General features: G+C 39.0%; 1 protein-coding gene across 1 annotated transcript in view; it reads left to right on the forward strand.

Moving 5' to 3' along the window:
- Positions 1-16,598, forward strand: part of MTHFD1L (methylenetetrahydrofolate dehydrogenase (NADP+ dependent) 1 like) — a 145,015-nt gene that overhangs the window by 12,322 nt on the left and 116,095 nt on the right. The window contains exons 8-11 of the mRNA XM_086877226.1: positions 3,879-3,990; positions 8,706-8,785; positions 9,511-9,608; positions 13,424-13,597. Coding sequence (XP_086733352.1) covers positions 3,879-3,990; positions 8,706-8,785; positions 9,511-9,608; positions 13,424-13,597 — 464 coding nt within the window. The remainder of the gene's footprint in view (positions 1-3,878; positions 3,991-8,705; positions 8,786-9,510; positions 9,609-13,423; positions 13,598-16,598) is intronic.

Consider the following 16,598-nt stretch of genomic DNA (forward strand, 5'->3'; position numbering starts at 1 on the left):
TTAGGAATAGAAAAATTGTTTGCAAAAGCAAGGTTAAGAAGTGTGAGAGTGGTTCAGTAGGAGTGCTGAATAGGAGTTGCCTTTTCAGGTTGAAAAAGAACTTTTTTGCCATAATGTGCTTTGCCTTAGAGCCAACACTTGAGCTTCAAACTCTTAAACATCTCTTAGCTATTTGCTCTCCTAGTTTTGCTGTCTTGGTAAGACCTAGACTCTTGTTATGGGCAGAAAAATACACTTTGTATTGTAAGCATGAAAGAACAGGAGACGAGGCACATGGATTCCGCAAGAGGAGAGAATAGGGAAGCTGCATGAGCGTTTCTAAAGATGATGATGCAGACAAAGTATTTCCATTTCAACATCTTATGCACATCATCTCTGTTCCTTGTAATTTTGAAATGTATTCCCCTGTCTGTAAGGTAGAGGAGCAGTTGCTGAAGTGTGGATCATAGTGGCAGGCTTGAGCCCACAGCAGAGGTGTGGGCTTGATTTCCTTGTGCACTGTGTAGGGCAAGCGCACTTAGGGTGACGTGGCAGGGAAAGCTGGAAGAAACCATGTAATTAGTACATGCCTTGGTGAAAAAAGTACCTGAAACTAGTCATTGACTTAAAAAATTTTCAAGATCTCAGAAAGTAATTAGAATTGCTGTGGAGCCTGATCTGTAAACTGATGTGCAAGGAGGTTTTTTTCATAAAGAGAGTTGTGAAAAAACTATCAATCAAATTCCTATTCCTCATTGCATCTCTTCAATTTTGTACAGCCTAGCTTAATACCCAGGACTCTGGGGGCTTTTACAGTTCAATTGTTAATTTTAATTTTTATTTTGTTTGATCATGCCTTTAAAAATGGCTCTTGTAGAAGTCCATTTTAACTATGGGAAAATGAAAATTTTATGCAGACTTCACAGCAAAATGGAGTTTCAGTGATCTGTAATATACAGCTACTTTGTGTCATTATCATTTATTACTTGGCTGGAAAGTCTGTATTGTTGTTTTAACATTTGGTGTTCTGTCTTGGGAATGGGTGGTGCTTCTTAATCTGCTTCAACTAAAATCTTGGTGGAGGGGATCATATTTTATTATGAGGTAAGGTTGCAGATTATTTATTGGCACAGCTCTTCCCAACTGAAAAAACATTTACCGGTGAGAAGGCAGGATACTACTGGACTTTTGGCTTACTTTGTCTCCAGCCTGTTGCCTAGTACATTAAGGAGGGTTTGGCCTGATGCTTGTCATTCCCTCCTCTAGCCAGCCTGATGGAATGGAGCCTTGCTGTCCAGGAAGCATGAGGCAGGCAGCCACATGTTCTCCCTCATGGGTATCTCCTTGACCTTCTGGCTATGGCTGCCTGTAGCATCTGGTTCCTGTCAGATGTGTCCTCTGTGTCCTCTGTCCAGGGACTGTGGTGCATTTGCTGGGGGAAGCTAAATGTGATTATTTCATAGGACTTTTCCATCTCTCACCTCTGTAATCAGTTTCTGATGTAGGAGTTGACCCTGAACACTCATCCAAAGGCTTGCTTCTTGCTTTAGTGATTAAACAGGCAGTCAAAAGGATAGATTAGGGCAAGAGAGAAAAATCTAAAAGCAAAGGAGGCACGGGCACAACTTCCTGTAAGTGAAACTAATATTTCCTAATGGAGGTCACATAAATCTCTTCCAAGGATACGCAAAATTCTGTACATGAGTATTTTGCTTTAAGTGGACTTGCTCTCTGAAGTTTCTGGATATACTTTTTAAGAATACTCACAGGCAAAAAAAAATTCTCAAAAATGTTTGTGATAGATATATTTTATTAACTCTGTCGGAACTTTTTCAATAGCTGCACATAAAATATTGTTTTCTTTGTGAAATAAGGGAAAGGAAATTACACTCAGGAAAGCTCTGAGAAATCAGTGTGTCTTTAACCTGTGGTACAACTCTTTGCTGCCATGTGATGCAACTTTTTTCATGGAGGAGGTGGGGCAGGGCAGTGAGATGACAGGTCCATCTGGTTTTCTGCTAAAATTTATGAGTATGTGCGATGCTAGCTATCCGAAACAGTGTTAATGTTGGCTACAAAAGTAATTGTGTTCAGCTGTTAAAAACATTTTTCAGCATTAGGGTCGGTAGTCATAGAGATGAGTATTTGGTTCCATCAGTTGTTTTCTGACATTACAGTTACATTGAATCAATTCTGTCATAAGTATGTTGGCTGAACATTCATCAGAATTATTACTTGTTGCATACAGCTCTCAACTTGTTCATCAATTCACGATGCTAAGTGGTGTGCAAAGCTCTTAGTCCTTGTCCCAGAGGCTTTGCATGGAAAGGCATCTTGACTTACAGAATATGATTTATAACTGCTGCAAAAATATGAATTATTTTTTTCCTCGCAAAAAAAAAAAAAAAAAGCTGTGCTCACGTAACTGCAGAAAATCACTGTTTTTCTCTGTGTTGATGTTGACTGTTACAGCAGAGATTTCCTTCTTTTGAAAGGAAATACCTTCAGCATGGTATTCTTGGTACATGAGGCATTACAGCATCTTTTTATCCAGATTTCCTTGCAGATTTCTGAGTATAATTTGACCTGACACTGGTCAAGCATTGTGACTTGTGTGGCCTTCCAGGAGTGGTGTGTAAGCTGATATTTGCACCAGACTCAGGAGTGTGACCAGTTTGAAAAAGGCTGAATGACTGAGCACAGGCAATCACAGGAGTGTTGCTGGACATGTGACTGAAGCCTGAATCAGCTCATTGCATTAGTCATTTGTCAAGCAAGTGGATCTTCTCCCACACTTCTGGCTTTGTTTCCACATGGGGATCTCTAAGGAGGGTTAGGTCATCCTTGTGTCCTCTGAGGGGAAGATGGAGGTTTTCTACTTTTCTGCCTTTTCCGCAGCAGTTATGTTCTTCTCCCCTCCTGGATGCTCAGCTGTGCCAAAAACCTGCTATCCTGACAAGATTTGTAGCTGTTCTTTCTTGGCAAGAGTGTTGGGCAGGGTTGTGTCAAAGCACTTTTGGCCAAAAAAGAAGCTGGAATGCCTGTCAGTCACAAATCAATTTGGAGAGTGGCTCACTGAGTTTGTGACACTTGGAATTTATTTGCATTTATCCAAAATATTACCGAAACTACTGCATTTCTGAAGTAATTTTTACAGTCAGGCTTAAGGCAATGATGTGTCTGTGTTTTGCTTTTTTAGTGTATTTTAATATGTCTGCCTCTGATGCTGTCCCTTATCTCATGGTGATTCTAAAAGTTGGTAAAGGGCCCTGTTTCGGAGGAAGTGGGGAAAGAAAGGCACTTATGTCTTTGATTATAAGTATTTTTGTAGTAAACATTTTTGCTCCAACATCCGCCAGGCAGAGCTAAATGAGGAGCAGTGATTAGCAGACATGAACGGAGAAGGGAGAAAATGCTTTAATTGGAATTCAAAGCCACTGATCTTCACAGGAGGGTTCATCCTGCATCCCTGTCAGCTGGCATTGTTTTCTGCTGTCAGGGAATCTGACTGTACTCTTTATAAATGCCTATTTACTGTCTTCAACCCCTCTTTTTCTTCAAGTTAGTTTGGACTTCAGGACAATGGTAGAACTTTATATTTGGAAGGATATAATCCCCATTAAATACTAATACTTACTTTGACCTCACTCACCTGATCTCACAGTTTGTTTACCTAATTTAATTTTAAATGCTGTTCTTAAGTTTCGTGACAGGTAGGAATCAAACTATCAATGTGGATCTTTGTTTTGTTCTTGTTGTCTGTAAAAAGGCTATTATTTATAATAGCTCAAAAGGCTATTGCTGTAGAAGTCTGAATATTTTTAGAATGCATATCTAAGTGTGTATATCTAAGATGAAATGTTTGTTTTGTTTCTGGGGGTGTTTTGGGCTGTCCCTAGCTCCGTCAGGCAGACGTGGTGCTGTTCTGCAGTACGAAGCCCAGTGATGTTCCTGTGAGCTGGATAAAGCCCGGGGCCACCGTTATCAACTGTGCTCACGGCCTTCTGTCAGGTAAGAGGTGATAAAAGGGAACAGTTCTTGCAAGTGGTGGACAGTGAGCCTTTGAGATGTGTGTGGCCTCTTGGTGACAGCCTAGTGTGGTTGAAAGCTGCATCTCTGCTGGAGGGCCTTTAAAGGTGTGTGTACAGGGCATGTGTACACCTTTCTCTGATGTGTAAATAGGGAAAAGATGTTAGGTGAGAGAAGAAAGGTTGGAACTGATTCCTCATACCAGGGTGGTTGGATAAGTGGTGACCCAATGGATTCAGAGAGTTCAGAGGGAAGAGTTTTGGGTCATCAGATGAGCTATTACATAGTGCTGGTTTGTACAGTGTCTTATCCTGTGATTTCTGTGGACTCACCCAAAATATAGGAAAAGGAGAAGGGAATAAATATCAACTGCAAAGTGCTGTGAAACTGTCTGCAGAGAGTGGTGCAGGGGGAGTACAGAAATCGTGTGCAGTTAAAAAGAGGCAGAATGTCTCCCGCAGTAACTATTCCTACAAAAAAAGGGTTTGAATTAATCTCCTTCCTTTTCCCCTAACTTGTTGTGGAGGGTGTATGTGCTCCATAATTTCTCAGTTGAAAAAATATTACAGAATTTTCTTAGGAATAAAATTAAGAAATTTTCCCAGAAGTTACTGTGCTGCTAGAATAACATGTAGTAATAATAATAACATGTAATTTTACATCTCTTAGGTTTCTTAAAATTCTCTGAAGGTCTTTGGATATTTTCTAGGTTTTTGGTGTGTATTTGAACTTGACTGCTCAGCATCCCAATGAGATTATGCTGCAAATGAATAGGAAAATTAAGAAGTACATAGATATCATGACAGGTTAATCTGGGTTTTTTCTTAATCTTATCACAAGTGTACTGGATTGATATCTATTGGTACAAAATAGTGGAAATGGGCATAAAGCTGAGAAAACCTAATTGCATGGGTTTTAAACTAGGGATATTCTCTAAGGGCAAATTAAGCAGACACTCCATGCAGAGCTGATGCAAAATCAGGATCATAAAAAAGCAGCTGCTGTTCCCATGCAAAGCATGGCTTTAGCAATAGATTTATTTCCTTGTCTTTCATGATATCCCCCTGACTTGAACAGACACTGCAGGTGTGGAGAACTGGGTTATTATTCACTTGATGGTCTGAAGGCATTTGGACATTCATTGTCCACCTCCCGAAGCAGATCTGTGATCCTACTGAGGATCTCGGGTGGGTACCGAGCCTTGTCCCTTCCTGATGCTGCACAAGTTGCCCAAAAATAATACATGTTTTCTTTTTCCTGGACTAGTGACTAGGAAACTCCTTGCATCTCTAATGCCCATTTGCTTCCCCTAGGGATTTTTGGATATAAATGTTAAGTAAACGTAAGGCAGGGCTTGGCACACAGGTCTCTTCAGCAGGTACCCAGCCTGCTAGTATGACACAGCCTTACATGAAGGAGGAATGGGGGTGAAAAGGAAAGAAATAGAGAAGAGAGGGAGTGGTGGTACAGCAGTCATACCTATAAATCAATAAACTGAAAAGAATCTCCATTCTTCATTTTAATCTTGTAAGTAGAAACCTCTTACGTGGCAGACTTGGGGTGGTTCTGACAGGGTGGGATAAGCCATTCTGTGCAGCCTCAGTGGGCAGCAGGGGTGACTGGACTCTCCCAGAACTGTGTGCTGCCTGCTGCAAGTCCCCCTTTCAGACACCTAATTCTCTCCATTGAGGAGTCTGAGCCTTCACAGATCTAAAAGTTAAACAGTATAATTGCATGCTACATTTTAAGACTTAAATATTCCTTAGTTGCTCTAAAGAAGTTCTCTAAAAGAGTGTTAGAAGAACTGCATTACATACCACAGAATCATTCATTCCTAATGCAGGAAATGTAAGATTTGGCATAAGCATATACATTTGTTTGCATTTTTCAAGTTGTAGCAATGCGCTTTGTTTCCATTTTTTTTGGAAAGGCAGCATGAGATTTTTATCAAGATAATTTAAATGGAACTAATCTACCAAATGTCTGTCTGTCTTTATGGTTATGCTTTTGAGGTTGCCAGAACCTTGGAGAAACTCCGAAATGACAGCAAAAAGGCATTATACCAGCTGTAAAAATGTTGGTCTCAAGGCTTTCTAGAGAGGTACACGAAACACAGGTGTCTGACAGGAAGAATGCACTTAGTTTAATTGCAAGATGTTTGTGGAAAACCAACTGTGGAGTAGTTGTGACCTTGGAGAAACAACTGAATCTTATAACTGACTCTTGACTTCCATGGAATCTGGCTGAGGTGCTTGGAAATTGTTCTGGATTTTTTCTTGCTTTAGAAATGTCCGACTTGACATCTGTGGGGTCGCAGGAGCTAAATGAAGCCTGAAAGCAATAATGGTCATGAAGTAACTTTTGTTCTTGCTAGATGGTGGCTGGATTTCCAACTTGTGTGGGTGTACAGGTCGTCTAACACACCGCATGTTTTAAAAGCAGTCAGAATTTGCAAGGATGTAGCTGAATTGGGGAAATGTAATGTTGTAAATCAGGAGAGTAGAGATAAAAGTGCTCACTCCAAAGTGGCAATTCTTTTTAAAGTATGTTGGGTTTTTTTTATCAAAGGTTTTTAAATTATCACAGTTTTAAATCATTCTGCAATTTTCTGTCAGTGCAACATCTGCTTCTGTTGCACTGACAGTCTTGGGATCAGGTGAGTGCTGGTAGTGTCTTGCAGGAATATTTTCCTTATATGTAAATGTATGGAAATGAAAATAACTTTCTGAACAAAACTTAAGCATGCCAGAATTATTTGGGATTTGATGTCCAATTCCTTTGGCATCACTTGAAAGCTGAAGCCCACATGGTTTAAGTATGTTAGTGGGAAATTCAACCATTTCCCCACCTTTTCTCTATTCTAAGCTGCCTGAGCAGATAGGTAGCACCTGACAGCAGCTCTCACTCGTCTACCTGCACAATAGGGTATCAGTCTGAGGAGGGAGCACAATGTCTGAAGTTCAGCTGATCTGATCATAGTCCAAAGAAGAGAGTGCTATTCCAGCTTCCATCTGGAAAATTTATCCTAAGAGAGCTGTTGCAATCCTGTGATTGTCTTGCTAACTCTGTGCGTGCATGACTTTCACCTCTAGTTTCACCTTCACCCCTGTAAAAGCCTGGTTAGCCATTTGTGGGGTGACTGTGTAGCATAGGCAGTCTGAGAGAAATAGTTTATTGAAGGGAATTGTCTAATTCTAAAATGTATTTACACACATGCTAACTCTGCCCTGATAAAAATAGTCATATTAAGCCAAATAACATAAAAAGTCAAAATGTTTCTGTAAAGCACAGCTGTCTGAAAGGGGGTTTTAAACTTCATTCTTCCTACTTCATTTGTCTGTTTGGCAGCTCTCCCAGCCTGGTCCCAAAGCAACAAGAGTCAGCTTATGACTGTAATAGACTATTCCAGTAAAACTCCTCTGTCTAAATCTAAAGTTGAGCATCTCCAGAAGAAATTGTTTGCTTGTTTGTTTGTTTGTTTGTTTGTTTGTTTTAATTGCAAGGGTTAATGCAAGTAGAAGGATTTTTCAGACACTTTCTTAATTAGAGTTTAATATGAGGATTATATCCTTCAGCTGGGTTAAATTTGTCACTGATGTGTAGATGCCTGCTGGCAGGAAAGTTGGAGAAAGGGTCGGGAAACACACGGAATGTGGCTGAGGGTGTCTGCAGAGAGGGTCTCTTGCTCCCTCAGTGATGAGTGTGGGCTGTAGCTGCCACCCTGTCTCCAGTCTGAGTGTTCTGTGCCCTGCTGCTCTAGGACCCTTGTTGGGAGGGGTGACTGTGCAAGGAAATGTGAACCTTTTACGACCAGTAGAGAAGGGGTGAACAGAGCAAGAGCCTGACCAGGTCAGGGTTTGCACTTCAGTTCCCCTGTGGCAGAAAGGTTAAAGCTGTCAGCATACAGTTGTTATTTTTCTATTACAGTTATGTCTACGCCCTTCAGAATATGGCTATGGCCTTGAGAATATGGCTATGAGAATATGGCTATGAGAATATGGCTATGAGAATATGGCTATGGCCTTGGCCCACAGAGGCTAGGATGTGAATTTTGGAGAAATTGTGCCTAGATAAAAGTCAATGAGCAACAACAGAAGAAAAAGCCAGAAGAAGGATTACAGCAAAATTACAAAATACTGTGTTTAACAGGGGTAGCTAATGTATGATTTATCATTTGATATATTGCTACTAGAAAGAATTCTAACTGTCTCTGAAATTGAAGTCACTCTGAATTGTGTAGAATGCCTACTTTTAATATCATGCTGATGAAGATAATTGTTGCTATTCAAAAGGATTTGCATATAGTGTTTCCAAGTTATAATAATCCTGTATGGTATTTGTGATCATTTCATTGTTCTCCCTCACTGTAATGTGTATGTCAAAGAGAAGACAGTCTTTACCATGCTCATTTATGTGTTCTGTTTAAGAATGTATGTAGCTTTTCAGAAACAGCTGTGCGAATTTTTTTTGTGTGAGTTTGTGTAATATGTTTCAGAGCATACAATTACTTTCTGATTTTCATAGTATACTCATCTTTCTGGGTGATTTCATTTGAAGCCACCTATAATTTTGTCTGTAATATTGTTAAATTTCAAGTCAGCATTCAGAATTTTTTGATTTGAACGTAACTTTCAAATACACATGCTCCCACTCAAAAAGGATTTGTGATTTATTAGTGCAATACTTGTATTTTTCAGAGAAACACAACTGTGGTCAGCAGAACAACCCTGCTGCTGAAAAGACTGTTGGTTCTCTTGTAGTAGCAATGAGAATGCAGGTTGGTGTATCTTTCATTGTTGTAGATTTGTTGTTCTTTCTGTAAATTGCAGAAATCTCTTCTACAGTTTATATTTTAACTTTTGTTTTGCTCTTTCTAACATCTTATCTGACTTCCATTTTAATAGCAACTCTTAATCAGATAGAGTGATACCTATCTGATTTATTACATTTATCTGAATAAAATTACGTTTAATTAGAGAAAGATAAATTAAAAATCAGATATCTCTTAATTCTGGTTAATACAGTAAAGCTTGGCAGAAGCACTTGTCTCAATAGGCTACTGCCACTCACTCTGGTAAGACTGTGAAAATTAATTGTATCTGTCTGCAATTTTGCATTATGATGGATAGAGAGTCCAAAAGTTTGTTATTTAATTTTGGGAACAACATGAGTCAATCAATGAACAATCAGTATCTTCCATTATTTTTAAGGCGTGAGAGAAAGAAATTCTCCAACTTACCAGAATAAAATGTTCAATTGCCTAATTAGAGACTCTGCTCTGCATGTGTTAATGGAGTTGTTTCTTTTTGAAATGTGGTCAAACAATAGAAAAGCGGCTCTTACTTTGTCCTAAAACCATGAAATGGAAAAATTTTTAAGTTTCAGGGTTTTTTGTTAGCCTTTGCCATAGAAGTTATTTCAACGTACTCTAGAGATGGTTTGAAGTTAATGTTCAGCATTTATGATGCAGCTGTTGTCTGCTGTTTGCTTTTATAAAATCAGAACATGGTAAAAAACATGGAGCGATGGATCCAGTCCCAGCAGTACAGGAAGTGGGACCTCCACTGCTTGAAACTGCAGCCCCTCTCCCCAGTGCCCAGGTAAGTGCTTTTTAAAGAAAAAATAATGAAAAATATTTTTAAAAAGAGGAAGCAAGTGTAACAATCTAAAAATATTCTGTGCAGTTTTTAATCTCACGTGGACTATATGTTGTGCTGTTCTCTTGTATGCTTCATCGTGGCCATGTGCTTCTGTTTGCTGTCGATTTTTACTTTGATGATATGCATTGGAGCCAAGCTTTATTTTAAGAGGATCTAAAGGTGGAAGGTTTCATTGACAGAAGTAGGAGAAGCCTTGTGCAACACCAGCAGAAATACAAGACAAGAAGTTCCTAATGGCTAAACCCTGAAGTAGGAAGGTGTTTAGTTAAGGCTCAGTAATTGCAATGGCATTTGAGTTTGTATTTATTTTCTTCCCTCCGTAGAAGTACTTTCTTCTGTATTAGACTTTTAAATTCCTGTGTGGGTGTGAAAAGCAGGAAGCATATTTATTCTCATAGCCAGAATCTTTTCAATCAGTTCCTGTCATTCACTTCCCAAGGCCCCTGTCTGGGCCTCAGGGATTTCAGGTCTGCCTTGGCACGATCGCTGACATCTCTGACATTTAAAGCAGCCTGAGCTCTTTACTGTGCTAAAGTGCTTTGCTGTGAGTTGGGTGACAGAGCAGGGAACCAATGGCTTGAAAGTGAGGAAAGTGTCAGCATTCCTTTGTGCTTGTTGGTACGCCTGCTTCTGCAGATCCTAAAGGAACCTCACACCGGAATAAAGTCAGAGAGAGATGGAACTGCATAGTCTGGAGGAGAGGAGGATCTCATCAATGTGTCTAAATACAATGACACAGAGAGGAACAAAGCAGGCTCTTTTCAGTGGAAGCCAATGACAGTGGCACAAGCCATAGGCAGTGAGCACAAACTGAAGGAAGCTCCAGGAGACTCCATCTGAACATCAGGAAATAATTCTTCACTGTGAGGGTGACCAAACATTGGCACAGATTGTGCAGGGTGGTTGTGGAGTGTCCATCCTAGGAGATATTCAGAAGCCTCCTGGACATAGGCAACTAACTAGCTCTAGATGCCTCTGCATGAGCAGGGGTGTTGGACCAGATGACTTCTAGAGGTCCCTTTCAACCTCAGCCATTCTGTGATTCTGTAATTCTGAATCCTACTGGTGTCTTTTTGGAAAGCTGTGACAAAATGTTGTATTTTTTAAGCATTGCTTTTCACTGTCTCTTAAAACAGTTTAATGGGAATGGACACAAATGTGATTTACACCAGAGATGCCAAAAGAATGAGTTTTCTCTTGTAACCAGGGGCACAAGGGGACAGAAATGCTTGAGCTTTTTCTGGGCTAGCATGTAACATTTCTAGAATTGAAGCAAAAAAAACCCTATCCTTAAACAATACAATTAAAATATGCGATGTCATGAGTGTGATGGTAAAAAAAAACTTTCAAAAAAAGTATTCCCAACCCTCTCTATGACATTGTGTGTTTAGTACATAAATAATTACATAATTAATAAATAACAGTGTGTGTATATATAAATACACACCATATATATGTATAGTATAATATATATTATATAATTAGTATATATAATTAGTATATTATACTTGCATTTATCTGCTAACTCTATAGCTTTGTCTTTTTTTCTTTTAAATATAAAGAAACCCTTCAGATAGGAAGTATCCTGTAATAAAATGTAAGCTTGCAGCAATACACCATGTTGTGTAGAAACAGATGGAGTTTCATTGAAAGTGAGGCAAAGCTGCTTAAGCATTAAAACTAAGAACATCTGCTTTTTGATTTCTATGAGATCTGGGCTGAAGTATTTCCAAATATATTGGAAATGGAATGGAAAAATTTCTAACAGTAAGCAGCAAAAAAAAATAAATATCAGGTGAGTAGATGTAGAACCTTCCTCCATCTCTTATATTTTTCTGCATTTTATAAATTATCACTTTGCATTGTCAGTGATGGACTTCTTGCTTAACAGTTTTCATTCATGCAGAAGAACCACTTTTGCACAGCTCCTGCAATACTGAAAAACTTAGCATATTGAATAATTCTGGTATTTCCAATACAGAGAATATGTTGTCAGATTAAAAGAGAACAAATACAGACTTCTAAGGTCCAGGTATAACCAAATCTTTAATTTCCTGTGTTTTAGAAAAGTGTTGGAGGAAAAAAATGCAAATTACCTTTGTCATATTAGTCTACATCTTTCTCCTCTTGCTGTATGCATTGATTATTTTAGTAGGAGAATAGTCACCCTGAAAACTTCCCTTTCTTAGATCTTTAAGGGATTACACTGCCATCAACTCAGGAAGAATTTTCTGGGACTTGAGTTGTTTACATATAGTAAGTTCTGCGTGAAAACTTCAGCTGGTCTTTGCCATGTGGTGTTTGTAAGCCACTCCATCTTGTGTTCTTGTTAAATTTTTATGGCTGTTTGAAGTCACCCTTAAGAAGCCAAAGGTATATCCTTCTATGAAAGAGGATACACTTAGTATGTCTTTGAAATAAAGCAGGTTCCAGGTTAGTTCTATGATTGAGTAACTCTCTGTCCTGTAGTACTGGATTATGTCATTGTTTGGGTCGATGGTTTCTGGGTTTCACTTAGCAGCTGCAGGCTGCAAAAGGGGGACACTTGAGAACTATAAATGAATAATGGAGCCAGTTTAGGATTTTCTCAAAGAATTGCAAGAGATTAAGTTGGCACAGACTGATCATTTGCTGGTGGATGCAGAATGGCCAAAGTCCACACACAGGGCTGAGATCTGGTAGTAGTTTTATGTTCACTGGATATTTAAGGTCTTGCAGAATGTTTGAAAGATCAGGACATGAACTTTCATGCCATTGCCAGATTCTGTCTTTAAAATAAAGATAGATAAACTGTGATAAACTGAAACTACAGGAAGAAATTTAGCCTGGTTAGGCTGAAAGTAATTTTTTTCTGGTAATGTGAGCAATTCAAAGCCCAAGGAGACAATTCTTCATACCCTGTTTGCCAGCCCCTAGGCTCCCATGCTGCAGGAGCTTACAGCTGCTACACACTTATGTGGACCCAATGGGCAGCTAGGTCAAGCTCACAAAGGAAAAATCCATGATGGAGTATTAAATCCAAAGACCTCAGGTCGTCCAGGTCAGGAATTGCAGATACAGTAGTGTCCCCTGCAGCCACATCCCCTCTGGCAATCTGTGCACTGCCGCTCGCCCTTGCTGGAGGTAGTTTGTAAGGTCACTGGATGTCCTGGCTGAGCCCCATGCTTTAGACTCCTGCTCTGTGACCATTCTTAGTTTAGCTGTGTTTTAGAAGTGCATGAGTTGGTCTTCAAATGCCTTCTTTCCTTTAGTGCCCTCGTGGGGGAGTAGTGATGTTGGTGCTGCCCTCAGATGAAAGGCGCCGCGTGCACGAGCTTTGGGTTCAGCACATGTGTTTGTGTGACTGTTGGCCAAGGAATGCATGCACTTTTTAGTAAATTGTATGTGCTGAAATATGCTGTGAGGGAGGAGAACAAAAGGGAAAAACAAACCCAGAAACAGCCATTCCACTGGGACATGCTTGAGCATCTAGCAGACACGTTTCTAGCTCGATATGAAAGCATTATGTAATATTTGGAATCTGATTAAACAAGAGCTCTCTGTGAAATTGTAACAATTAACAAACACTGTACGTGATTTTCAATGTTATATTAGGTGTTAGCTAATATTTAGGTTTGGTTAATAAAATGTGAGAGAGAAATGAAAAACTCATTACAGTAACTCCATTGTTGGATTATTTGCTGTTGTTTAGTGCTCTGTCGTCGACCACCTAAGCTGAGAGAAATCTCCTGGCCCCTATTTGTTTTCTTTTCCAGTGATATTGAGATTTCCCGAGCACAGAGTCCAAAAGCTGTTGATGTACTTGCCAAGGAGATAGGATTGCTTACAGATGAAATTGAGATCTATGGCCAAACCAAAGCCAAAGTACGTTTGTCCCTGCTGGAAAGGTTAAAGGATCAACCAGATGGAAAATATGTTCTAGTTGCTGGGTAAGAATGCTATGTAATGTCATTAATGTCTGCTGTTTCCACTCTTATTAATATAAACATGTAACTTACATCTTTTTTATACTCTGCACAAGTAAGAATCTTGAATGTTTTCATCTGTATGTTGCTCTCTTCTGAAAGTGAGCAGGTTTTAAACTTTTTTGAAGTAACACAACTTTTCTTCCAAACTGTTATTACTGAAGTAAAGTATATTTTATAAAAGGTAATTTGTTCTATGATTCTGTGAAATGTTGGTGAGTGGAGTTTTTCTTACTGTTTTATCAGAATTTTAAATGTTTAACTTGGATATTTAAGGCTGCCTGTGTTGTGGCTGTTTATAAACAAACATTAACAGAAGCTACATGCTAATCTGTTGATATTAACAATAAATACTTTTTTTATTGAAGAACAGATTACAAAGTTTAAAAAGCCATGTTTTTTCTCTGAAATGTAGACATGTCTCCAGGCAGGCTTATCCTGCTTGTTTTTCCCACGATTACAGCAAATGCAATGCTCAGCAGGAATTAGGCACTTCTCTTCTGAAGAGCTTCAGGTTTTTCTTGCATTCAGTGACACAACTTTTCTTTCACCCAGTTTACTAAGTGGAAACTTCTGCTTGTGAACAAACATGCAAAGGTTTTCATTAATATTTAAATTTCAGTGTGTTCTTTATATTCTGAGTTACTCTATTGGTTGCTTCCTTTTAAATAAAACCACACAGGTTTAAAATGCAGTTTGGCTGATCCAGGAGAAAGCTGTTGTTAACCACCTTGATCTACTGATTCCTCACGTTAGCCAGTGTTTCTCTAACTGCTTCACTGCCTTCCTCTGGGAGCAGCTGGATTTCTGGCACTGTCTGAGGTGGAGCTGTTGTAGACTGAGACTCGATGTCACAAAACAAGGCAGGCAAGATATGAAGCTTTCCTCAAAGCTATGTGATAGAAGTCCAGCGTTAAAGATATTCCTGGAGGATGCTGGAGCAGTTAAGAGAAGGAAATAATAGCTGGTTGAGCTTGGTCTCCTTTGGCAGAGTTTTATTTTGGTTTTGGTTTTGTTGTGGCTTTGGAGAAACAGAAATAGGTTTGGTATTTGACTGAGTTTGAAGAAAGTTGCTGCCGTGCATTTTCATACTCATGATGTCAACAGCATCAGTTGATCATCATGCTGCAGACCAATCCAGACTTCCCTAGCAACAAACCTCTCATAGAAGAAGAAGAAGTGAAGATATCTGGAGGTGCAAAGACAGCAAGTTTCAAAGCCCCATTTGGGTGGATTTTAGCTGTGTCAGATAGCATGCACTAATGCTTACTTTTCTTTGCACTGTTTTGTCTCACATTCTCTTCAAAGAGGGTATCTCAAGCAGTTGTCACAGAAGGAAGTGTATCTACATGTGGAAGAAATGGAGAAGTTTTGACCAGAAAGATGAAAACCTGGCAAAAAGTAGACAATTGCAACCTCTCAGAAGTTTACATAAAATGTACCAATACAGAATTGGTATTGGTGTTTCAGAAACAAAGGACTGGGCTTGGTAGCTACCCAAGCTGATGATGCAATAATTATTTGTAACATCTCTGAAAGTGACTGCATCTTGTGGGGTTAGTGCAAAGCCACATCTGCTGAGGAGTGCCTGGGCAGGGTCGCTACAACAGTGGGAACATTCTCTTCTGAGAGAGTTCAAAGCTCGACTTTGAAATATAGTACATATAAAATATACATTTAATGTGTGTTTATATGCTCTCAGCTGCTCTGCTGAAATGGCTGTAGCAGATGACAATGATTTGAAGAAAAACAGGGAACTCTGTCTGATGGGGAAATGTTCAATGCAGTGAAAATCAAGTATCACTGAAGTGTGGAATTTGGGAGTGAAATAGGGTCCTCATTTGCCTTCATTCTCTCCCTTTTCAAGGCCAGGTCAACCAGAACCTGCAATTTGGATTATTATGTTTGCTCACAATAACTAAAGGTACTTAAAAATTATTTTAGAATGATGCAGTATAGGTCTTCAGAACAAATATTTTCAGTGTTTCAGAGGAAACATTTAAGATATTTGCTTATACTTATGGTTCTGGTGGAAATATTTGTAATGTATGATGAGAAGTTCTTGTGTGTGTGTGTGTATTCAAGAAACTGCAGAATCTCCAACCTTTATCCATGATGCAGCCAGCAACATTTGTGCCTTTTATTGCACATTCAGATTTCAGTGTTTCGCAACATCTAGGAATTTATAAATATTTGCTGCAAATGCATGTCTGGTTTATTCCTGATATGCTAAAGAACAATCTTCTTGTTCTGAACAGCAAAATGCAACTGAAATGTACCTTTTTATCTCTGAGGATAGTTGTATTTATGGCTCTTTAAAAAGTTGCTAACTGCAAAGTCTTTTTTGTTCTTCCTAAATGCAAACAAATATGGCTAAGTGTCTCATTCAATATAAACTTTGTATGCTGAAATACTGCAGTTTGATTAACAGATCACGACACTCAAAAATAGAATAAAGACTGTTTCTTCATAAATTCCATTTATTTCTGTATGGAGACCATCCTTTTCTCTTTTTCTTTTTTTTTTTTTTTTTTGTTTTTCATTCTTGCTTTTTTCTTTATTTTTCTTTGTCTGTTTGGCATACTATAGGGCTTGTATTAAGACATTTTGGGGACAGTTATCATGAAGTAATTGAGTAATTGGTTCTTGGGCATCAACTACCTGTAGACAGGATTTTAGTGTGCTAAAAAATATGTCCCAGGTTCTGTTAACTCAAACTGCCTCCACTCATTGCCAGCACGCAAATGAATGCAGCTTGTGCTTGACCTAGGAGCTAAGTTTAGTGTCCAGGGTAACCTAATCAAGCACTCAAGCATGTAGATGGCATATTCACAGGCACAATATGAAATTACAGCTGCAATTTGTTAGAATCTATGTCTGTGTATGTTTCACCATCTTGTTTCTAAGTGCTCCAGTGCTTTGGCTTTTAGTGGATAGTTCTGGAAACTTGTTCACGTCAAAAATG

Source organism: Cyanistes caeruleus, chromosome 2, assembly GCF_971803275.1.
Source record: "Cyanistes caeruleus chromosome 2, bCyaCae1.hap1.1, whole genome shotgun sequence".
NCBI lineage: Eukaryota > Metazoa > Chordata > Aves > Passeriformes > Paridae > Cyanistes > Cyanistes caeruleus.